This window comes from Oncorhynchus keta, chromosome 9 (assembly GCF_023373465.1).
Source record: "Oncorhynchus keta strain PuntledgeMale-10-30-2019 chromosome 9, Oket_V2, whole genome shotgun sequence".
Lineage (NCBI taxonomy): Eukaryota > Metazoa > Chordata > Actinopteri > Salmoniformes > Salmonidae > Oncorhynchus > Oncorhynchus keta.
The window spans coordinates 43,759,081-43,783,343 of NC_068429.1; the positions used below are offsets into that span (position 1 = coordinate 43,759,081).

Here is a 24,263-nt window from a genome sequence, read left to right on the forward strand (position 1 = left end):
TTTTGCCCATTAAAGACCAAAATAACGTCTCATGGTGTGTGTGTGTGTGTGTGTGTGTGTGTGTGTGTGTGTGTGTGTGTGTGTGTGTGTGTGTGTGTGTGTGTGTGTGTGTGTGTGTGTGTGTGTGTGTGTGTGTGTGTATTGTCTCAGGGTGTGTTTGTGTGTGTGTGTGTATTGTCTCAGGGTGTGTGTGTGTAGCATCTCAGGGTGTGTGTGTGTGTGTGTGTGTGTGTGTGTGTGTGTGTGTGTGTGTGTGTGTGTGTGTGTGTGTGTGTGTGTGTATTGTCTCAGGGTGTGTTTGTGTGTGTGTGTGTGTGTGTGTGTGTGTGTGTGTGTGTATTGTCTCAGGATGTGTGTGTGTAGCATCTCAGTGTGTGTGTGTGTGTGTGTGTGTGTGTGTGTGTGTGTGTGTGTGTGTGTGTGTGTGTGTGTGTGTGTGTGTGCGTGCGTACGTGCGTACGAGTGGTGTCTCAAGGTAGGGCCAAGCAAACCATCGTATTATATACTACACCTAATGGATGAAAGACCGTAGTGGTGTGGTGCCATACATTCTGGCTTAGTACACAGGGAGAATGTAGATGATTATCACTCTAACTAACGAAGGAGATTTAACATCCTACTCACATGAAAGGAAAGAAAAGAAGAAAACACATAACAGAGTTGATGTACAAAGCAGCGTTTTGATTAAAAGGGTGTCCATAAATACTGTTGGGTGCCCACTTTCTTGTGTTTACATTTGGTAGCTGTAGGATTACTCCTCGACAAACTGACAGAACAAATCAGTGAGTTCGGAGTTAAAGGGAAAGTTGAGCAATTTAGATATGTTTCCTTTCCTTGATATTTGTTTCCTTACCTTGAAATATCTGCATTAGTTTGCAGCAGCTAGTTTAACAAAACCAAACTGTGGATTGCCTTGTCCGTAGATTGCTTTTCAAGGTAAATAAATACATATCTAAACATGTATTTTACATGAACTATCCCTTTAACGCTGAATCTGAAACAAATGTTGGCTGTTGGCACCATGTTAATATCTCTATTCTTCCTGTCCTCTGGGAGACTGTCTCGGTGTCTCAGGCCAGGAAATTCACACAGTTTACAGTGAGTGTGGTGCTTTTTACATAAACACTGCTCTCTGTGGCCTCAGTTTGATTAGGAGGCTCCCAGATGCCATTAAAAGTCCATTTCTCCCCTCTGTGTTTGTTTTAAGACGAGAGCGACAGAGAAACCCAGCAGCCACTGTCGTGCCATGCCAACTTCTGTTTATGCATGAGTGGAACACACAAACAACCCCAGAGCTAGCGCCAACCAAACCTACAGTACAGTACAGTACAGTGTGTGCTCTCCCTCAATTCTCCATCGTTAAACATACACTTTTGTTTTTGTTGAGGATTCGGTATCGTGTTCAGTATCATGTTCAGTATTGTGTTCAGTATCGTGTTCAGTGTCGTGTTCAGTATCGTGTTCAGTATCATGTTCAGTATTGTGTTCAGTATCGTGTTCAGTATCGTGTTCATGATCGTGTTCATTATCGTGTTCGGTATTGTGTTCATTATCGTGGTCAGTACTGTGTTCATTATCGTGTTCAGTACTGTGTTCATTATCGTGTTCATTGTCGTGTTCAGTATTGTGTTCAGTACCGTGTTCAGTATTGTGTTCATTATCGTTTTCAGTATTGTGTTCATTATCGTGTTCAGTATTGTGTTCATTATCATGTTCAGTACTGTGTTCATTATCGTGTTCAGTATCGTGTTCAGTATTGTGTTCAGTATCGTGTTCAGTATTGTGTTCAGTATTGTGTTCATTATCGTGTTCAGTACTGTGTTCATTATCGTGTTCAGTATCGTGTTCATTGTCGTGTTCAGTATTGTGTTGATTATCGTGTTCAGTATTGTGTTCATTATCGTGTTCAGTCATATTTGCAGGAGGAACCATTGCAAACATGATTGTATCAAAAATAGAGTTGTGGTAATTTTAGTAATGTCACCTTTGGTTTTGGCGGCCAGCTGCATGTCTATATCCGCTGCAAAAGCCGTTTGCCATTTTGCCCTACCTGAGAGAGTGGAGAAGAGGAGAGAGAACACTTACTAGACAACTACGACTATTGGTATTATTATACAAGTACTGTGAAATTATAGAAAAGATTCATCTGAACATTTGTAGCTGCTGATTGTATTTCTGCCCTCTGACTGGACACGTACCCCTGTCTCAGTACTTGTTTCTCCACCAATTGGATGGTGTCCTCTGACACGGTCACACCCTCCTCAGAGACTCCTTGGACTTAATAGTGAACTGCCCCGCTCTCATGTACTCACGCGTCACCCTGTAGGGACGGATGGACAAACGTGCCTATGTACGCACATACACAAGGGTGCTCAAGCATGCAGGGGCAACACACACACACTGTTTAAAATGCCTGCAATGAGTTATGCGTATTTTCCCCCTCTATCTCCATTAAATTCCATTTAATTCCAATAAACAAATACCTGGCTTTCTGTGCCACTTGAAAAATAGTTTTCAAGGTCGCAGTGCAGTCAACAACTTTGTTTTTGGATTGCTTTGCTGCCGGGTGATAACAGTTTATTTTCCTTAATTGGCATTTTTGCCTGGGACTATTTGCAAACAATCCAAAAGTGGAGTCTATTTACTGCAAACAATAATGCGTAATTACTGAGTCTGGGCCAAATCAAGCCGCTCGCTCTCTTTGGAAATGCAAATGTGGGTTGCGTGCCGACACTGATTGAAGAGGAAGAAGGCGTCCGTCCGTCCCACTATCCAGCACTGCCAGACAAGCACCTGCTGTTGCCGGGGCTCCGCTTACTTAATAATCACACATATTTTGTGGTTTAGCAAGTGACGGCAGCACGTCAAAGGTGGCTACGTCCCAAAATGGCACCCTATTCGCTATATAGTGCACTGCTTTTGACCAGGGCCCGCAAGGAATAGGGTGCCATTTGGGACACAGGCATGTTATTGGATTTGGCAGGGAGCTGAGCTGGACAGAGGACTTTTGACCAAAGTTGGTGTTGTCTAACTGCTACAGTCGGTGCGAATGAGTTAAACAAATATGTCAGAAACACATTTTAGAAGGAGACGGTAGGTCAGGTAAGGGACTGACAGGAGAATTAATAAAACGGGGGGGGGGGAGAATGAGGAAAGTGAGGAAAGATGGTGAGTAATGAGAGTGAGAGAGAAGGGAGAAGGGAGAGAGTGAAGAGAGAGAAGGGAGAGAGAGAGAGAGAGATAAAGAGAGTGAGAGAGAAGAGAGAGGGTGAAGAGAGAGAGAGAGAGAGAGGTGAAGAGAGAGAGAGAGAGAGAGAGAGAGAGAGAGAGGGGAGTAAGAGAATAGACAGATAAAGAGAGTGAGAGGAGAGTGACAGAGCGAGAGTGAGAGCGAGAGAGCGAGAGAGAGAGGACAGCAACACAATTAGACCCAACCAAATCATGAGAAAAAAAAAGATAATTACTTGACACATTGGAAAGAATTTACAAAATAACAGAGCAAACTAGAATGCTATTCGGCCCTAAACAGAGAGTGCACAGTGGCAGAATAGCTGAACACTGTGACTGACCCAAACTTAAGGAAGCCCTTGCCTAGTGGTTAGAGCGTTGGGTCAGTTACCGAAAGGTTGCTAGATCCAATCCCCGAGCTGACAAGGTAAAAATATTTTGTTCTGCCCCTGAACAAGGCAGTTAACACACTGTTCCGAGGCTGTCATTAAAAATAAGAATATGTTCTGAACTGGCTTGCCTAGTTAAATAAAAGGTTACTATGTACAGACTCAGTGAGCATAGCCTTAGGCGGACCTGACTCTCAAAAGAAAGGCTATGTGCACACTGCCCACAAAATGAGTTGGAAACTGAGCTGCACTTCCTAACCTCCTGCCAAATGTATGACCATATTAGAGACAAATATTTCCATCAGTTTACACAGACTCACAAAGAATTTGAAAACAAACCCAATTTTGATAAACTCCCACATCTATTGGGTGAAATACCACAGTGTGCCATCACAGCAGCAATATTTGTGACCTGTTGCCACAAGAAAAAGGCAACCAGTGAAGGCCAAACACGACTGTAAATACAACCCATATTTATGTTTATTTATTTTCCCTTTTGTACTTGAACTATTTGCACACAATATGACAATTTAAATTATTTTCTGAGTGTAATGTTTACTGTAAAAATATTTTTGACTGTTTATTTCACTTATGTTTATTATCTATTTCACTTGCTTTGAAAATGTAAACATATGTTTCCCATGTCAATAAAGCTTCTTAAATTGGAATTGGAGAGAGGAAGAGAGGAAGAGAGGAAGAGAGGAAGAGAGGAAGAGAGAGAGAGAGAGAGAGAGAGAGAGAGAGAGAGAGAGAGAGAGAGAGAGAGAGAGAGAGAGAGAGAGACTTACTTGGGAATAAGCACCCGGATGATGGTTCTGTCCACCTCAGGGTTGAGTTTCATGCTGCTCTCACGCAGGGCGCGGGTGGCAGCAGCCATGGCCTGAGGACACATCAAACACACATTAGACCTAGACCTAATAACTTCCAGCTGGGGCTTGGACTGGGGCTGGAGCTACACTACCTGCAGACAGACACCCAACCACCCAGCCAGGTCCCAGCCCCTATCCATTCACCAGTCCCAGCCCCTATCCAATGTACGAGCCTGTGAAAAAAATATGTATTTCTTGGGCAACAATAAATCTAATCTAATTCAATATAATGCACCCACCCTCAAGACACCCACCCCGCCCCTACCAATCCACCCCAGGCCCCCACCCTTAGACTGCCCTGGCCTCTCTCCTGCCCATAGGAGCACCAGGAAGCAGACCTTGGCTGTCCCTGGTCAGGTTGGCTTTGATACATGGCGAGCTGGGTGAACTGTGTAGCATCTCCCCACAGAGCAGCTCTGGAGTGTGTGTGTGTGTGTATGTGTATGTGTGTGTGTGTGGGGGGGGTTCAGCCCTGGCCGTGGCAGGAGAAGCACATGCGGTGTGGAAGTGCCGCGGGGCGCTGTCAGAACACAGTCCTCTGGGAACAGGCTGAGGGGTTGCAGTGCAGGGCGATGACCTCTGGTAACCTCTACGGGATGGGAGGAGTGGGACGGGGCAGGGCGGAGGTGTGTGTGTGTGTATGTGCGTGTGCGTGTTTGTGAATAACTGCGGGAGTCCTGGCTTGGCCATATACCCACAATGCATTAGACTAGAGGATATGTCTGTGTAACATATTAGAACTCTAATGGTGGTTGGACTCCAAAAGGCAATTAAAGAAAATGCTGTAATCTGGATATGTGATTTGTCTGTGTCTGCTAGTTGTGGGAGAGGTGCCTGAGAGAGAGAGGCAGAGAGGGGACAGACTGAGGCCTGTGGAGACTCCAGTATGTGTTCTATTTAATTCTATGATATGGAGCCTGTTCAGACACATATTAAAAACAGGCCGTGTGGGGACAACATGCTAAGACTGAACACACTATTGTTCAACCTTCAGGTACCCATCACCAGTGGTGGAAACAATACGCAATTGTCATACTTAAGTGACTCAAGTAAAAGTGAAAGTCACCCAGTAAAATACTACTTGAGTAGTAAAAGTGAAAGTCACCCAGTAAAATACTACTTGAGTAAAAGTATAAGAGTATATTGTTTTAAATATGCTGAAGTATCAAAAGTAAATGTCATTGCTAAAATATACTTAAGTGTCAAAGTAAAAGTATAATTCATTTCAAATTCCTTTTATTGATCATACCAGAGGGCACTCTTCAAAACAGACGTAATTTACAAACGAAGCATTTGTGTTTAGTGAGTCCGCCAGATCAGAGGCAGTAGGGATGACTCGGGATGTTCTCTTTAGAAGTGTGTGATTTGGACAATTCTCCTGTCCTGCTAAGCATTCAAAATGTAACAAGCACTTTTGGGTGTCAGGTAAATTGTATGGAATGAAACGTATATTCTTTTCTTTAGGAATGCAGTGAAGTAAAAGTAAAAGTTGTCAAAAATATAAATAGTCAAGTAAAGTACAGATACCCCCAAAAACGACTTAAGTAGTACTTTAAAGTATTTTTGAATTCATACTTTATTCCATTGCCCATCACAACATTACCAGATAGATCCCAGCACCAGATAGAAATCCCCTTCCATCCCCTCACACCGGCAGCCCCCTAACCTCCCATTACCTAACAGTCTAACAGCCCTGCTAAGCCAACACAGAGGTGACTGTACAGCACCCAAAGCAAATAGGATTATAATTATTCACATCCATTACCCACGTTCCTAACGAGAGGCCATTGTTTTCCAGTCATTCATTACTACAAGGTCCAGTACTGCAGTACAGTGTTAAAAAAGGCTGTGTGTGTGTGTGTGTGTGTGTGTGTGTGTGTGTGTGTGTGTGTGTGTGTGTGTGTGTGTGTGTGTGTGTGCGTGTGTATCCTCCACATCATTAACAAGGTGTTTTAGCTCTGTTCGTTACTTTCGGCTGTGGCTGTGTTTTAATCAGAAACCTCAGCGTTATCCCACTTATTTTTGAACATATTAACCAGAACCTAACCTGGTGTTTACGGAGCTACCCAGAACAGAGCACAGCATTCCCCACAGATTTCCGTAACTGCTGGAGCTGTGGGGAAATAATGATGAATTCAATGCTGAGAGCAATCAAACATAGGTATGGGCTGGATCTATCATTCTGGAGTCAAAGGCAGGAACCACAGATTAGGAGAGGCTGTTTAAAAAAAGAATAGAAAATGAATTTAACATGCAATGCAATAGGCCTTGTGAAATAATACACACAAATAAATCCTTTAATCTGGCTGCCAATTCTTTCCCCAGTGGTTTAGACCAGAAACTGGATGGGAGAAAAAAAAAATAAAATAAGAAATTGATACCCCTGCTCTCACATCACACATTTGCACCCTTTTAACATTTGGTCTGAAGGAATTGTCATGTTGCAGCAGTAACGCTTGTACATGTGTGATGGTACCAGTGGTTTTTTTCCCCCCGGCCCATTTGAATATATATCGTTTGTAGTTTCTGTCGGAACTTTCTCGCTCAGATATGGTGATATGTGTGCAACATAATGTCTCTGCACCTCTCCTCCTACAGGTGACTTACCTCTATTGAACTGATTCAATGATATATGGTAACATGCGTGTCATATACGCGCAAAATATGTGTGTGTTTCCAAATGAAGCACACATATCATGAGGCATATCTGAAAGATGTGATCCCTCCGGAACATTGTACAAGAGTGGAGGCTGCTGAGGGGAGGACGGCTCATAATAATGGCTGGAATGGAGTACAACGGATGGAATGGGCGAAGAAAGAAAACGCACGAGAACCATGTTTTTGACACCATTCCATTAACTCCATTCCAGCCATTATTATGAGCCGTTCTCCCCTCAGCAGCCTCCACTGTTGTACACCTATTGTGGCTGAGTGCTGCTGAGTTCCAGGCTGAGCTCCTCAAGGTGAATCTCCCTTTAAAACGGATCCCAGCATCAGACAGGGACACAACCCTCATTCATAACAACATAGGATGAAGGAGGGAGAAAAGAGAAGGGGGAGAGAGAGAGAGAGAAACAACACAGAGAAAGGAAAAGAGAAGAATGAAGACAGGGAAATAGAGAGGTGTGTGTGTGTGTGTGTGTGTGTGTGTGTGTGTGTGTGTGTGTGTGTGTGTGTGTGTGTGTGTGTGTGTGTGCTCGTGTGTGCGCTCGTGCGTGCGTGTGCGTGCGTGTGTGTGTGCGTGCGAGAGAGCATCACTTGGAGCAGTTAGTCCTCCTCCTTCACAGAGGGTACAGCACGGTCACTTCCTGCTGATGACAGCCGACCACAAAATATTGGCCTTTGTTTCAATCGCTCGAGATCAAAGGGCTTCCCAGAACCATCGATCACTACGGCTGAACACGAGGCTGGAGAGAGAGCGCCCGACTCAGGTTTCAGATGGAGAAAGAGAAAGAGAGACAGAGAGGGAACGAGAGAGACAGAGAGGGAACGAGAGAAACAGAGAGGGAACGAGAGAGACAGAGAGGGAACGAGAGAAACAGAGAGGGAACGAGAGAGACAGAGAGGGAACGAGAGAGACAGCGAGAGAGAGAGAGAGAGAGAGAGAGAGAGAGAGAAGAGAGAGAGAGAGAGAGACGCGTTCATTTCACAGTGCGTTGCCGTCAGCCCAGTGTGGTTAATACAGAGGAGAACCCTAACCCACCCAGCCAGCAGTGTGTGGGAAGCCGGTCATGTTGACCACGATGAGCTGAGGGGGTTTCATGGACATCTGACCCAACTGGTTCAGGGGGAATTTGCCATCTGTCGTGTGCACCACGATATGATCCAGAGCTCCTGAAAAACAAAGGACCAGAATAAAACACGAGTCGAATATACTTCAATGATAAACGTAATTGATTTCCCAGAGGGGAAATTGGATGTCACCAGCATGTAACAGACATGCCCAAGCATATGACCAAAACAACTTAACCATTATCTAGGCCCGCCTAAACCCTCATCACCAAAAACAGCATTGAGTACACGATCCAAACCAACCTCCCCACAATTCAATTGGCAGAGTGTAAGCTGAGGCTTATGGTTGGCGTGAGGAACTGAGAAACAGCTTCTATCTTCACCCAATACCCTGCCCTGAACTTTAGTCACTGTTGCTAGCCAGCTACCACCCGGTACTCTACCCTGAACCTTAGACACTGCTACCTTATGTACATAGTCATTGAACACTGGTCACTTTAATAATGTTTATATACCGTTTCACACACTTTATAAGTACACTGAGTGTACAAAACATTAGGAACACCTGCTCTTTCCATGACATAGACTGATCAGGTGAATCCAGGTGAAGGCTGTGATCCCTTATTGATGTCACTTGTTAAATCCACTTCAATGAGTGTAGATGAAGGGGAGGAGACAGATTAAAGAAGGACTTGTAAGCCTTGAGACATGGATTGTGTATGTGTGCCATTCAGAGGGTGAATGGGTAAGACAAAATATTTAAGTGCCTTTAAACAGGGCATGGTAGTAGGAGCCTAGGCGCACCGGTGTGAGTGTGACAAGAACAGCAACGCTGCTGGGTTTTTCACGCTCAACAGTTCCCCGTGTGTACCAAGAATTGTCCACCACCCAAAGGACATTCAGCAGACTTGACACAACTGTGGGAAGCATTGGAGTCAACATGGGCCAGCGTCCCTGTGGGACGCTTTCGCCGCCTTGAAGAGTCCATGCCCTGACAAATTGAGGCAGTTCTGAGGGCAAAAGGGGGTGGAACTTAATATTAGGAAAGTAATCCTAATATTTTGTACACTCACTGTATATACTCTATTCTAGACATGGCTCATCCTATATGACTACTGCAGTACTCCTATTTTGTATTCATATACTGTCCGTACGTTATATGTATATATATTTATATACATTATATGTACAGTTGAAGTCATACTTAGGTTGGAGTCATTAAAACTTGTTTTTCAACCACTCCACAAATTTCTTGTTAACAAACTATAGTTTTGGCAATTCGGTTAGGACATCTACTTTGTGCATGACAAAAGTCATTTTTCCAACAATTGTTTACAGACAGATTATTTCACTTATAATTCACTGTATCACAATTCCAGTGGGTCAGAGGTTCACATACACTAAGTTGACTGTCTTTAAACAGTTTGGGAAATTCCAGAAAATGTCATGTCATGTCTTTAGAAGCTTCTGATAGGCTAATTGACATAATTTGAGTCAATTGGAGGTGTACCTGTGGTTGTATTTCAAGGCCTACCTTCCAACTCAGTGCCTCTTTGCTTGACATCATGGGAAAATCAAAAGAAATCAGCCAAGACCTCAAAAAAACAAATGGTAAACCTCCACAAGTCTGGTTCATCCCTGGGAACAATTTCCAAACGCCTGAAGGTACCACGTTCATCTGTACAAACAATAGTATGCAAGTATAAACACCATGGGACCACGCACCCGTCATACCCCTCAGGAAGGAGACGCATTAGGGCTCCTAGAGATTAACGTAGTTTGGTGCGAAAAGCGCAAATCAAACCCAGAACAACAGCAAAGGACATTGTGAAGGTGCTGGAGGAAACAGGAACAAAAGTATGTATATCCACAGTAAAACGAGTCCTATATCGATATAACCTGAAAGGACTGGTGCACTTCACAAAATGGCATGAGGAAGAACAATTATGTGGATATATTGAAACAACATCTCAAGACATCAGTCGGGAAGTTAAAGCTTGGTCACAAATGGGTTTTCCAAATGGACAATGACCCCAAGCATACTTCCAAAGTTGTGGCAAAATGGCTTAAGGGCAACAAAGTCAAGGTGTTGGAGTGGCCATCACAAAGCCCTGACCTCAATCCCATCAAAGATGTGTGGGCAGAACTGAAAAAGTGTGACCAATAAACTTTGATTTGGTTTGGATGGGGTGCAGGAGGTTTTCTGAGACCCCCCCTTACCATCATCTCCTCTCTCTCTCACCCCCTAACACTGCAGACTGCAGAACCAGAGCTACTCTCCGACATGAGTCAACCTTCCTCGTCTGGTTTACCTCAGACGCCGCTGTTTCCTCCCTCTCTGTCGTCTGCCTTACATCACCAACTCAATGGTGGGTGGGTTCAAGATTAGTCTACCACTTGTTTTGTGTAGGAGAGGGACTACCGCCATTCTGGGTACCTATATACTTGTGCTTTAGAAAGTAAAACGGTACGTTTACACAAGCTATTGCTTGCTTCATTCTAATTTCCGGGTGCAAAGACAGGTCCTTAACAGATTTGGACGCATTCAACACCAACGACCAAACCTTAACTGTAACTGAGTGCAACCGGTGTGAAATCGCTAGCTAGTTAGAGGCGCGCGCTCGTAGCACTTCAATCGTTATGTCACTCACACTGAGACCTTCAAGTAGTTGTTTCCTTTGCTCCACAAGAGCCGTGGCTTTTGTGGCGCGATAGGTAACAATGATTCGTGGGAGGCAGGAGGAGTACTCTCAAACATGTTCAGAGGGTCCCTGGTTCGAGCCCGGGTTGGGGCAAGGAGAGGGACCCAGCTATTGGGAACAGTGAGTGCATGCCACGACAGAGCTATTCGGGTCTGAAATGTTGTCTGGTAGGAAAGACTTCCTGTAAGCCATGTCTGTGACTCTGGGCCCTTACTTCAACCCAAGGCAAGTACTCAGTGCCTGTATGTATTACCTGAAAGTAATAGGAATGTGTGATAATATACAGTACTTTAAATAAACTTGATTTTATACTCCGTGTCAGCCTAACTAAGAGCCAGCTTGTGCTACCTGGGCCCTTGCCTCTTCCCCAGGCTAATTGCTAGAGCCGGCAGGTGGACGAGAGACACTACCTGGGCCTCTATGGACGTGTGCCTGGCTGCCTGCTCTGCACATCTGCTTACACTTCCAGAGGGCACACAGGAATTTCCTAAACGGCATGAGGAGGGATGTGGATCGACCGGGAAGCCATTAGCCAAATGGGCTCTTCCTGGTCAGGGCACAGGCAGCTGACCCACAATGGCGAAAGGTAGACAAGTAGTCAACAATATAGGCTTCTCAAAAAACTAAACGTACATATCAAATCACATGTATTTATATAGCCCTTCGTACATCAGCTGATATCTCAAAGTGCTGTACAGAAACCCAGCCTAAAACCCCAAACAGCAAGCAATGCAGGTGTAGAAGCACGGTGGCTAGGAAAAACTCCCTAGAAAGGCAAAAACCTTGCTTAAATTCACACAGGACACCGGATAAGACAGGAGAAGTACTCCAGATATAACAAACTGACCCTAGCCCCCCGACACATAAACTACTGCAGCATAAATACTGGGTCGTGTTCAGTAGGGCACACCGTAGAAAAACATTTTGCAACAGAATACAAACATGTATTATCATAGGAAAACATTCAGGTAGTAGCTAACCCCGTTTCAAAACATTTTCTCCCTAGTACTGAACACGACCCTGGCTTCCTCGTGATAAAGTCCTATCAGAAAGCAGACTTTGAGTTGGTTCTTGTGTGACTTTATACTGGGGATGTTTAGCGGGTGGGTGCCCAAGACTGGAGGGCGTCTTGGGAACATGAGGATGACATGACATTAACTGATCATTTTGAACTATGGAATCCTGTGCAAACCCATTTCTGGGTGACTGGGGTCCTGATCTGTTATAGAAATGGCTTTCCTTTCACAGTGTATTAATCTGAGCCAGTATACACAGAGCTGTCCAGCGAGGACTGGATATCCTGACGTTAGCCCAGCATTCCCATGGAAAAGAGAGGTTAGTCTTCTTCTAGCAGAGGAACTGACAGTGGCAGGCTATAATACCTCCCGTGTGTGGTTGTATGTTTTAAGAACTAACAGACGGGACGTTCGGGCATTTGTGAGGTTGAGTCCGTTTCTGCAATAACAGGGACTATTAACAATGTGACTAAACTTTGTTGCCCCTTGCTGAAATAAGCAAAGTATTAAATCAAACGATGAATAGAATGGAACTAGTCTGAGTACCAGTCTCTTTTGCTAACATTCCACTCCCTTGTCATTGTCAAAGAGACTGACCTTTCAGAAATCTCAACGTTCAATATGCAGCTGGATTTACGGCGGATTTGCTCATTGGTTGTTGGAAATAACATTCATATTTGACATGACACCACGTGGAGCCTCCAAAATAGAATTACAATTTAAGTCAAAAACAAACATGTAGCTGTTAGCTAGCGTAAAACAAAACTAATACTTTTTTTGGTTGGAATTGCAGTAGCTATGCATTTACCGTAAAACTCAAATGAATTGCCCCGGGCGCTTATTTTGTTTCAATCGCGGAACACAACCTTTGTTTTTTAGAGACAGGCTTCTATTTGAGCCAGGTGTCTATTTACCTTAATGCGCACAGCTTTTGCTCAATAAAATGTTGTAAAGACTGCCAGACTGTTTATTGTGACCAGTATAAACATTACAATACAAATCCATCATTTCGTGCACAAGTTGATGGTACTCGATGAAGTTCACTTGTAAAACAATTGATTTAGATCTGGCAATGTGTGCCGATGCCTGGCTATTAAAGGAGACAGGTGGCTATTTGAGACTGCCATTCATTTAAGTTTACGGTAGTTTGAGAATTTAGAAGTGAGCTACCAACTATTCACACACTGGTTCGCCTGGACAAAGAAAAGTAGAAAACTCATCTTTACACGTGTACTTTTCTGGAGCGTAGTTTTGAAGTTGACTAAAACAAGCAGACAACAAGAAAATTGTGTCTGAAAATGATCAAGTTTTCGCTGTGAGCCAACGGGGTACCCAAGGTAACCATGGGTTGTTTTCCCCACAGGCGGGCGGGACCGCAACGTTCTATTTAATACCGAACTGGGACTATGGGTACACTCGTAATGGCCGCCAGTCCAACCATTATGCCATCATTGACTTGAATGGGGATGCCCATTGTATTCATTATATTTCTATGGCAGAACATGCATTTAGGACCGGATGAAAAGAGAAAATGTGTGCAAAATGTTTTACATATATATACAGTGGGGAGAACAACTATTTGATACACTGCCGATTTTGCATGTTTTCCTACTTACAAAGCATGTAGAGGTCTGTAATTTTTTTTATCATAGGTACACTTCAACTGAGAGAGACGGAATCTAAAACAAAAATCCAGAAAATCACATTGTATGATTTTTAAGTAATTAATTTGCATTTTATTGCATGTTTGATCACCTACCAACCAGTAAGAATTCCGGCTCTCACAGACCTGTTAGTTTTTCTTTAAGAATCCCTCCTGTTCTCCACTCATTACCTGTATTAACTGCACCTGTCTGAACTCGTTACCTGTATAAAAGACACCTGTCCACACACTCAATCAAACAGACTCCAACCTCTCCACAATGGCCAAGACCAGAGAGATGTGGACATCAGGGTTAAATTGTAGACCTGCACAAGGCTGGGATGGGCTACCGGACAATAGGCAAGCAGCTTGGTGAGAAGGCAACAACTGTTGGCGCAATTATTAGAAAATGGAAGAAGTTCAAGATGACAATGACCCTCGGTCTGGGGCTCCATGCAAGATCTCACCTTGTGGGGCATCAATGATCATGAGGAAGGTGAGGGATCAGCCCAGAACTACATGGCAGGACCTGGTCAATGACCTGAAGAGAGCTGGGACCACAGTCTCAAAGGAAATCATTAGTAACACACTACGCCGTCATGGATTAAAATCCTGCAGCGCACGCAAGGTCCCCCTGCTCGAGCCAGCGCATGTCCAGGCCCGTCTGAAGTTTGCCAATGACCATCTGGATGATCCAGAGGAGGAATGGGAGAAGGTCATGTGGTCTGATGAGACAAAAATAGAGCTTTTTTGTCTAAACTCCACTCGCTGTGTTTGGGGGGAAGAAGAAGGATGAGTACAACCCCAAGAACACCATCCCAACCGTGAAGCATGGAGGTGGAAACGTCATTCTTCTGGGATGCTTTTCTGCAAAGGGGACAGGACGACTGCACCGTATTGAGGGGAGGATGGATGTGGCCATAATCTTGGCCAACAACCTCCTTCCCTTAGTAAGAGCATTGAAAATGGGTCGTGGCTGGGTCTTCCAGCATGACGATGACCCGAGACACACAGCCAGGGCAACTAAGGAGTGGCTCCGTAAGAAGCTTTTCAAGGTCCTGGAGTGGCCTAGCCACCTGAACCCAATAGAAAATCTTTGGAGGGAGCTGAAAGTCCATATTGCCCAGCGACAGCCCCGAAACCTGAAGGATCTGGAGAAGGTCTGTATGGAGGAGTGGGCTAAAATCCCTGATGCAGTGTGTGCAAAACTGGTCAAGAACTACAGGAAACGTATGATCTCTGTAATTGCAAACAAAGGTTTCTGTACCAAATATTACGTTCTGCTTTTCTGATGTATCAAATACTTATGTCATGCAATAAAAGGCAAATTAATTACTTAAAAATCATACAATGTGATTTTATGGATTTTTGTGTTAGATTCCATCTCTCAGAGTTGAAGTGTACCTATGATAAAAATTACAGACATCTACATGCTTTGTAAGTAGGAAAACCTGCAAAATCAGTTAGTGTATCAAATACTTGTTCTCCCCACTGTATACGTGTGTGTGTATATATATATACAGTTGAAGTCGGACGTTTACATACACCTTAGCCAAATACATTTAAACTCAGTTTTTCAATTCCTGACATTTAATCCTACTAAAAATGATCTGTTTTAGGTCAGTTCGGATCACCACTTTATTTTAGAATGTGACATTTCAGAATAATAGCAGACAGAATGATTTATTTCAGCTTTTATTTCTTTCATCACATTCCCAGTGGGTCAGAAGTTTACATACACTCAATTAGTATTTGGTAGCATTGCCTTTAAATTGTTTAACTTGGGTCAAATGTTTTGGGTAGCCTCCCACAAGCTTCCCACAATAAGATGGGTGAATTTTGGCCCATTCCTCCTGACAGAGCTGCTGTAACTGAGTCAGGTTTGTAGGCCTCCTTGCTCGCACACAGGTTTTCAGTTCTGCCCACGTTTTCTATAGGATTGAGGTCAGGGCTTTGTGATGGCCACTCCAACACCTTGACTTTGTTGTCCTTAAGCCATTTTGCCACAACTTTGGAAGTATGCTTGGGGTCATTGTCCATTTGGAAGAGCCATTTGCGACCAAGCTTTAACTTCCTGGCTGATGTCTTGAGATGTTGCTTTAATATATCCACATAACTTTCCTACCTCATGATGCCATCTATTTTGTGAAGTGCACGAGTCCATCTTGCAGCAAAGCACCCCCACCCCTGTGCTTCACGGTTGCACAAAGTAGCTGTCCTCACCGACTTGCCAAAACTAGTTTGTTAACAAGAACTTTGGAGTGGTTGAAAAACGACTTTCAATGACTCCAACCTAGGTGTATGTAAACTTGCGACTTCAACTGTATATACAGTGCATTTGGAAAGTATTCAGACCCCATGATTTTTCCCCACATTGTTTTACGTTAGAGGCTTATTCTAAAATTGTTTAAATTGTTTCCCCCCCCCTCATCATTCTACACACAATACCCCATAATGACAAACAAAAAAACGTTTTTTAGAATTATCACAATTACATAAGTATTCAGACCCTCTACTTAGTACTTTGTTGAAGCACATTTGGCAGATATTACAGCCTTGAGTCTTTTAGGGTATGATGCTACAAGCTTGGCACACCTGTATTTGGGGAATTTCTCAAGGACATTTAAAAACTTGTCCCGAAGGGTCATTGTCCTGTTGAAAGAAGAAACTTCACCCCAGTCTGAGGTCCTGAGCGCTCTGGAGCAGGTTCAAGGATCTGTCTGTACTTTGCTCCGTTCATCTTTCCCTTGATCCTGACTCGTCTCCCAGTCCCTGGCGCTGGAAAACATCCCCACAGCATTTTGCTGCCACCACCATGCTTCACCATAAGGATGGTGCCTGGTTTCCTCCAGATGTGACGCTTGGCATTCAGGCAAAAGAGTTCAATCTTGATTTCATCAGACCAGAGAATCATCATGGTATGAGAGTCTTTAGGTGCCCTTTGGCAAACTCCAAGCGGGCTGTCATGTGGAGAGGAGTAGCTTCCGTCTGGCCACTCTACCATAAAGGCCTGATTGGTGGAGTGCTGCAGAGATGGTTGTCCTTCTGAAAGGGTCTCCCATCTCCAGAGGAACTCTGGAGCTCTGTCAGAGTGACCATCGGGTTCTTGGTCATCTTTCTGACCTAGGCCCTTCTCCCTTGGTTGCTTTGTTTGGCTGGGCGGCCAGCTCTTGGAAGAGTCTTGGTGTTTCCAAACTTCTTCCATTTAAGAATGATGGAAGCCACTGTGTTCTTGGGGACCTTCAATGTTGCATAAATGTTTTGGTACCCTTCCCCAGATCTGTGCCTCGACACAATCCTGTCTCGGAGCTCTACAGACAAATCCTTCGACTTCATGGCTTGTTTTTTTGCACTGACATGCACTGTCAACTGTGGGACCTTATATAAACAAGTGTGTGCCTTTCCTCCAATCAGTTGTAGAAACATCTCAACTCAACTTGAGAAACACCTCCGATGGCATTGATGAGTAGACCACATCAGTCATTGGCTTCATCAATAAGTGCATTGATACCGTCGTCCCTACAGCGACCGTATGTACATATCCCAACCAGAAGCCATGGATCACAGGCAACATCTGCATTGAGCTAAAGGCTAGAGCTTCTGCTTTCAAGGAGCGGGGACTCTAACCCGGAAGCTTATAAGAAATCCCGCTATGCCGTCCGACGAACAACCAAACAGGCAAAGCGTCAATACAGGACTAAGATCGAATTGTACTACACCGACTCTGATGCTTGTCGGATGTGGTAGGGTTTGCAAACCATTACATACTACAAAGGGAACCACAGCCAAGAGCTGCCCAGTGACACAAGCCTACCATATGAGCTAAACTACTTCTATGCTCGCTTCGAGGCAAATAACACTGAAGCATGCATGAGAGCACCAGCTGTTCCTGGAAGACTGTGGGATCACGCTCTCCGCAGCCGATGTGAGTAAGACCTTTAAACAGGTCAACATTCACAAGGCCGCCGGGCCAGATGGATTACCAGGACGTGTACTGCGAGCATGCGCTGACCAGCTAGCAAGTGTCTTCACTGACATTTTCAAACTCTCCCTGTCCGAGTCTGTAATACCAACATGTTTTAAGCAGACTACCATAGTGCTTGTGCCCAAGAACACTAAGGTAACCTGCCTAAACGACTACCGACCCGTAGCAATCTCGATTTCACTCCACACTGCCCTTTCCCACTTGGACAAAAGGAACACCTATGTGATAATGCTATTCATTGACTACAAAACCATAGTGCCCTTAAAGCTCATCAATAAGCTAAGGACCCTGGGACTAAACACCTCCCTCTGCAACTGGATCCTGGACTTCCTAGCAGGTTGCCCCCCGGTGGTAAGGGTAGGTAACAACACATCCACCACGTTGATCCTCAACAGAGGGGCCAATCAGGGGTGCATGTTCAGTCCCCTCCTATAGTCCCTGTTCACCCATGACTGCACGGCCAGGCAAGACTCCAACACCATCATTAAGTTTGCCGATTGCACAACATTGGTAGGCCTGATCACCGACAGCGACGAGACAGCCTCTAGGGAGGAGGTCAGAGACCTGGTCGTGTGGTGCCAGGACAACAACATCTCCCTCAATGTGATCAAGACAAAGGAGATGATTGTTAACTAACTGAAAATGAGGACCAAGCACGCCCTCATTCTCATCAACGAGGATGCAGTGGAGCACGTTGAGAGCTTCAAGTTCCTTGGTGTCCACATCACCAACAAACTAACATGGTCCAAGCACACCAAGACAGTCGTGAAGAGGGCACGACAAAACCTATTCTCCATCAGAAGACTGAAAATATTTGGCATGGGTCCTCAGATCTTCAAAAGGTTGTACAGCTTCACCATCGAGAGCATCCTGGCTGGTTGCATCACTGCCTGGTATGGCAACTGCTCAGCCTCCGACCGCAAGGCACTACAGAGGGTAGTGCGAACGGCCTAGTAGGGCCAAGCTTCCTGCCATCCAGGACCTCTATACCAGGCGGTGTCCGAGGACGGCCCTAAAAATTGTCAATGACTCCAGCCACCCTAGTCATAGACTGTTCTCTCTGCTTCCGCACGGCAAGCGATACCGGAGCACCAAGTCTAGGTCCAAGAGGCTTATAAACAGCTTCTACCCCCAAGCCATAAGACTCCTAAACATGGCTACCCAGACTATTTGCATTGCCCCCCCTCTTTTACACCACTGCTACTCTATGTTGTTACCATCGATGCATAGTCACTTTAATAACTACCTACATGTACATGCTACCTCGACTAACCGGTGCCCTCGCACATTGACTCCCTACCGGTACCCCCTGTATATAGTCTCGCTATTGTTATTTTACTGCTGCTCTTTAATTAGTCTTTCATTTTATTTCTTATTCTTATCCATATTTTTTAAAACTTCATTGTTGGTTAGGGGCTCGTAAGTAAGCATTTCACTGTAAGGTAAGCTGTTGTATTTGGTGCATGTGACTAATAAAATGTTATTTGATTTGATTTACTCTGCGTCTCACAAAGACACGGCGGTTGGAGTCAAAAATCTCAAATTTGGACTCATCAGACCAAAGGACAAATTTCCACCGGTCTAATGTCCATTGCTCGTGTTTCTTGGCCTAAGCAAGTCTCTTCTTCTTATTGGTGTCCTTTCGTAATGGTTACTTTGCAGAAATTCAACCATGAAGGCCTGATTCTCGCAGTCTCCTCTGAACAGTTGATGTTGAGATGTGTCTGTTACTTGAACTCTGTGAAGCATTTATTTGAGCTGCAATTTCTGAGGATGGTAACTCTAATGAACTTACCCTCTGCAGCCGAGGTAACTCTGGGTCTTCCTTTCCTGTGGCGGTCCTCATGAGAGTCAGTGACATCATAGCGATTGATGGTTTTTGCGACGGCACTTGGAGAAACTTTCAAAGTTCTTGAAATGTTCTGCATTGACTGATCTTCATGTTTTAAAGTAATGATGGACAGTCATTTCTCCTTGCTTATTTGAGCTGTTCCTGCCATAATATGGACTTGGTATTTTACCAAATAGGGCTATCTTCTGTATACCACCCCTACCTTGTCACAACACAATTGATTGGCTCAAACGCATTAAGAAGGAAAGAAATTCCACTATTTCACATTGAAGAAGGCACACCTGTTAAGTGAAATGCATCCCAAGTAACTGAAACTGCCGGGGCCGCAGGTAGCCTCGTGGTTAGAGAGGTGGGCCAGTAACTGAAAGGTTGCTGGATCGAATCCCTGAGCTGACAATGTAAAAATCTGTCGTACTTTCCCTGAACAAGGCAGTTAACCCACTTTTCCCCGGGAAGGCTGTCAATGACTGACTTGCCTAGTTAAATAAAGGTTTTTAAAAAACGACCTCATGAAGGTGGTTGAGAGAATGCCAAGAGTGTGCAGAGCTGTAATCAAGGCAAAGGGTGGCAACTTTGAAGAATTTAAAAATATATTTTTGATTTGTTTAACAATCTTTTGGTTACTACATGATTCCATATGTGTTATTTCATAGTTTTGATGTCTTTACTATTATACAATGTAGAAAATAGTACAAATAAAGAAAAAGCCTGGAATTTTTGACTGGTACTGTATATGTACAGTGCATTCTGAAAGTATTCAGACCCCTTCATCTCTTCCACATTGTGTTACGTTACAGCCATATTCTAAAATGTATATTAAAACATTTTCCCTCATCAATCTACACACAATACGCCATAATGACAAAGCAAAAACTGTTTTTTAGAAATGTTTGCTAATTTCACTAACCAAAAAAAAAAACGGAAATATACTGAAATATATGAGTAGGTGTGTCCAAACTTTTGACTGGTACTGTATGTTTATATTATTCTAACGGTTATTACGGAGACCGGTCATTTGGCTAGTCAATTATGGTCATTTTTAATTCCATGACCGATTCAGACGACGGTTCACCACATGAATCAGCCCTCTACAACAGGCCTTCCTTCAGCTAAAGTGACTTTCCTCTCCCCTTTACAACAAACACAACACATAACGAGACCCAGATGAGACCATTATCAAGCATACACATGAACAAAATGACCTCATGATTCCCCCATTCCAGCATATCTCCAGTCAAGATTCCCCGTCAGCTCTAAATCCTGCAGCTTCCATGGATTACTGTGCATCTGGACAGATGGGCACAGGGTGATGGAGGGAGAGGTGAGAGGAAGGGGAGAGGGTAAGGAGGGGGGAATGGAGGGAGAGGGTAAGGAAGATAGGGAGGGATGAGGGGGGTGGGGATGAGCTTCCTCCCCTTCAGGCCCTCCCCTTTAGCCCTCTCAGAGTTGAACTGCCCCAAGGGCAGAGGGGGGACAGGGGAGGGGAAAGGCTGTGACCTGGATGTCAAGGTCAACAGGGGTCAAGGTAAAGGGCAGGGTTCACTCTCACCCCTCAGGGAGAAAGTAAACACATGGAGATGCATTTTTCCTCATCTTTTGAAAAATAATTAAATGAGAACCAACAGGGGACTTGTTATGCTTACAAAGATGGACACAGCTCAAACTCAGGCCTGCGGGGCTCTGCATCCCTTTTTGAACAATCGGTGGCTGATATCCACATACAATGAAATAGAACTGAAAAGTATCCTCTCTGTAGTCTCAGCACCCAGAACTGAGTGCAGTGGCCAGCTACTCAACAGCTACTCCTTTCCATTGAATCAGGGAGTGACCAAGAGTGAGAGCCCCTACCTTAGTCTATGGCCCCTATGTACCTGAAGAGGTTTTGATGCTCAGGTTGCGGCTGAAGTCCTCTTTCAGGGCGGTGAGGACGGCGGCCATCTCCTCATTCACTTCCTCCAGACTGATGATATCCTCCGCCAGTGAGGAGTTGATGTTCACTTTGGCCGCCTGGCCCTTCGCTGCCTTCACTGAGGGAAAAAACGAAAAGCGGCGGCCTTCACTACAAGAGAGACTTCAAAGGGGGAAGAACAGAAGGAGGATGGAGGAGAGGAAGGAGACCTGCATGCTGGTAGTCTAGTCTAGTCAATCAGAGTTATTACAAATAAAACCAAAATGAGAAAACATAGTGAAGTGGGGTTTTCTTCAACCTTCTCAAAAAGACAAAAAAAAAGCTCTTGAACGTTCCGACCACCACTTCAGTACACAAGCAGAATAGAGACGGATGGATGGAGTCTTGATTCCTACCCCTATATTTCCTGAGCCTTTGAGGGTTTTTTGAGGGCAACATAGACCAAATCAAATAGGTACAAAGCAGTTGAGAGGCAATCGGCTCTCCGCTCACCTTTACTCATCTTGGTGGCATACAGGAGAACGCAGGTGGCGGCAGTGGGGGCGATGTCTCGATGACATGTATTTGGGAACAGCAGTGGGACTCTGGAGCTGACCGCCAGCTGACAGGAAGACCTCAACAAAGGGACCAGGCATCGGCACAAAGCCAGCCACAGTAGGCCCAGCTGACTCAATGACATCGCTGTCACACACAGACACACAAATGACAGAGATACAGAGAAGCGTAACAAAAACATTCCTTGAGACTTATGCAGATATTATTACAGTCTGATCGTATGATAACACACAAGCATAGTCACGCAAAATAACAAATACTAAAGTACTGAAATAAAATACCAACATCTATCTATGTATCTAATTTTCCTTTCATATTAGTGTAGTGATATTACAGTGCCATGGATGGCAAGCTCTAATAGCCAGCAGGGGGCGATACTTATGTCTACCTACATACTGTATGTTGCTGCCTCAAGTGTTCAGCACACCACTGCTGCAAAATCATGGACTCCACTGAAAAAATTATATACACCATTTTTTTTATTTTTTATGTGGGTGATAAAAGTTTGCAGTGTAAACTTAAATGACTAAGCCCAGATGTAAAGTATGTAGAAAATATAATGGAGCAATATAGTTTCAAATAAGATCATCTTTGACAACTAACAATCATCAACCGGTGAACAACCAGCCATGTATCATACCCTGGATGACATCCTCTATTGTGTGTGATGAATTCACACACCTTTACACACTATCAAGAGAAATGAGGCACCACGATATACTATCACACCAGGCGGATAGACAATGTCAACGTCATCCTCGTAAATGTAAATCACCTCAACAGTATGGTTGTGTGCCAATTAAATGGCACCCTATTCCCCACAAAGTGCACTACTTTTGACCAAAGCTCAGCCCTGGTCCAAGGTAGTACACTATATAGGGAATAAAGTGCCATTTTGGGATGCAACCTACATCTAAGTGTGAAGCTTCAGGCTTGGCTCCTAGTCATAATACCACCTTGCTTTGTGTGTATAGAGAGATGGGATACTGATATACACTCAGTGGACAGTTTATTAGTACACGAAAATGGTTCGCTCGTGGCTTGCTATATAAAGCAGGCAGACAGGCATCAAGGCATTCAATTGCTGTTCAATTGAACGTTAGAATGGGCAAAACCAGTGACCTAAGCGGCTTTGAGCATGGTATGATCGTTGGTGCCAGGCGAGCCGGTTCCAGTATCTCAGAAATGGTTGGACTCCTTGGCTTTTTACCCACACGTGTCTAGGTTTTACCGAGAATGGTGCGACAAACAAAAAACACCCAGTCAGCGGCAGTCCTGTGGGCAAAAACAGCTAGCTGATGAGCGAGGTCGAAGAAGAATGGCAAGAATTGTGCAAGCTAACAGGTGGACCACAAACAGGCAAATAACGGCACAGTACAACAGGAGTGTGCAGAACGGCATCTCGGAACGCACAACTCGTCGGTTCTTGTCATTGATGGGCTTTTGCAGCAGATGACCACACCGGGTTTAACTCCGATCAGCTACAAACAAGAAGAAGTGGCTCCAGGGGGCACGCGATTACCAACACTGAACATTTGAGGAACATCCTGTTGCGTCATGCTGATGGCAGAGTCAGGATTTGTCATAAGCAGCATGAGTCCATGGCCCCATCCTGCCCGGTGTTTACGGTACAGGCTGGTGGCTGTGGTGTAATGGTGTGGAGAATGTTTTCCTGGCACACGATAAGTCCCTTTATAGAATTGATCAACGTTTGAATGCCACAGCATATCAGAACATTGTTGCTGACCAGGTGCATCCCTTCATGGCTACAGGGGGCCTGACCCAGTACTAGATGGGTGTGCCCAATAGACTGGCCACTGAGTGTACATCACAAGAAGGCAGGGGGGATCTAGGCAGGCAGGGTGATACTTTTGTCTATCTACAGCCTGTATATTGCTGCTGTATGTTAGGACTCCCGAGTGGCGCAGCAGTCTAAGGCACTGCATCTCCGTGCTAGAGGTGTCACTACAGACGCCCTAGTAAGAATCCAGGCTGTATTACAACCGGCCGTGATTGGAAGTCTCATAGGGCAGGGCACAATTGACCCAGCATCGTCCGGGATTGGCCGGTGTAGGCAGTCATTGTAAATACTTATTTGTTCTTAACTGACTTGCCTAGTTAAATGAAGGTGAAAAGAACTAACAAAAAATCCAGAACAGCCCAGTCTCCCCTACAACCTCTGCGTTGTTACAGTCAGCAGCGCTTTACTGTATCAATAATATCTGGGACAGAAGGCAGAGACCATACAAGTGTTTTATTCTCTAAATAAACCCAGCTTGGCTGATTGTATCACTCCCTTGTAAAGCCAGCAGCAGGCAGGCTCACTGAAAGACACGACTGGTGACTGGTGGTAAAGGCTATAGGAAGATGAAAAGCATGACTCT

The 24,263-nt window shown here is 44.5% G+C and overlaps 1 protein-coding gene across 2 annotated transcripts; it reads right to left on the reverse strand.

The window, feature by feature from the left end:
- Window positions 1–1,175: 1,175 nt before the first annotated feature.
- On the reverse strand, window positions 1,176–22,639 carry LOC118388026 (ribosome-recycling factor, mitochondrial-like). Of its 2 annotated transcripts, XM_035776884.2 has the most exons (6): window positions 21,817–22,639; window positions 21,287–21,442; window positions 8,190–8,320; window positions 4,406–4,497; window positions 2,199–2,320; window positions 1,176–2,050 (listed from the first exon to the last, which is right to left on the reverse strand). In XM_035776884.2, exons 1-5 carry the CDS (start codon window positions 22,058–22,060, stop codon window positions 2,251–2,253), a joined length of 693 nt encoding a protein of 230 aa, XP_035632777.1. In that variant the 5' UTR covers window positions 22,061–22,639; the 3' UTR covers window positions 1,176–2,050; window positions 2,199–2,250. The 2 variants fall into 2 exon arrangements, with proteins under 2 accessions (XP_035632777.1, XP_052381910.1); XM_052525950.1 differs by lacking the exons at window positions 1,176–2,050; window positions 2,199–2,320; window positions 4,406–4,497 and adding an exon at window positions 6,417–6,704.
- Window positions 22,640–24,263: the final 1,624 nt, after the last annotated feature.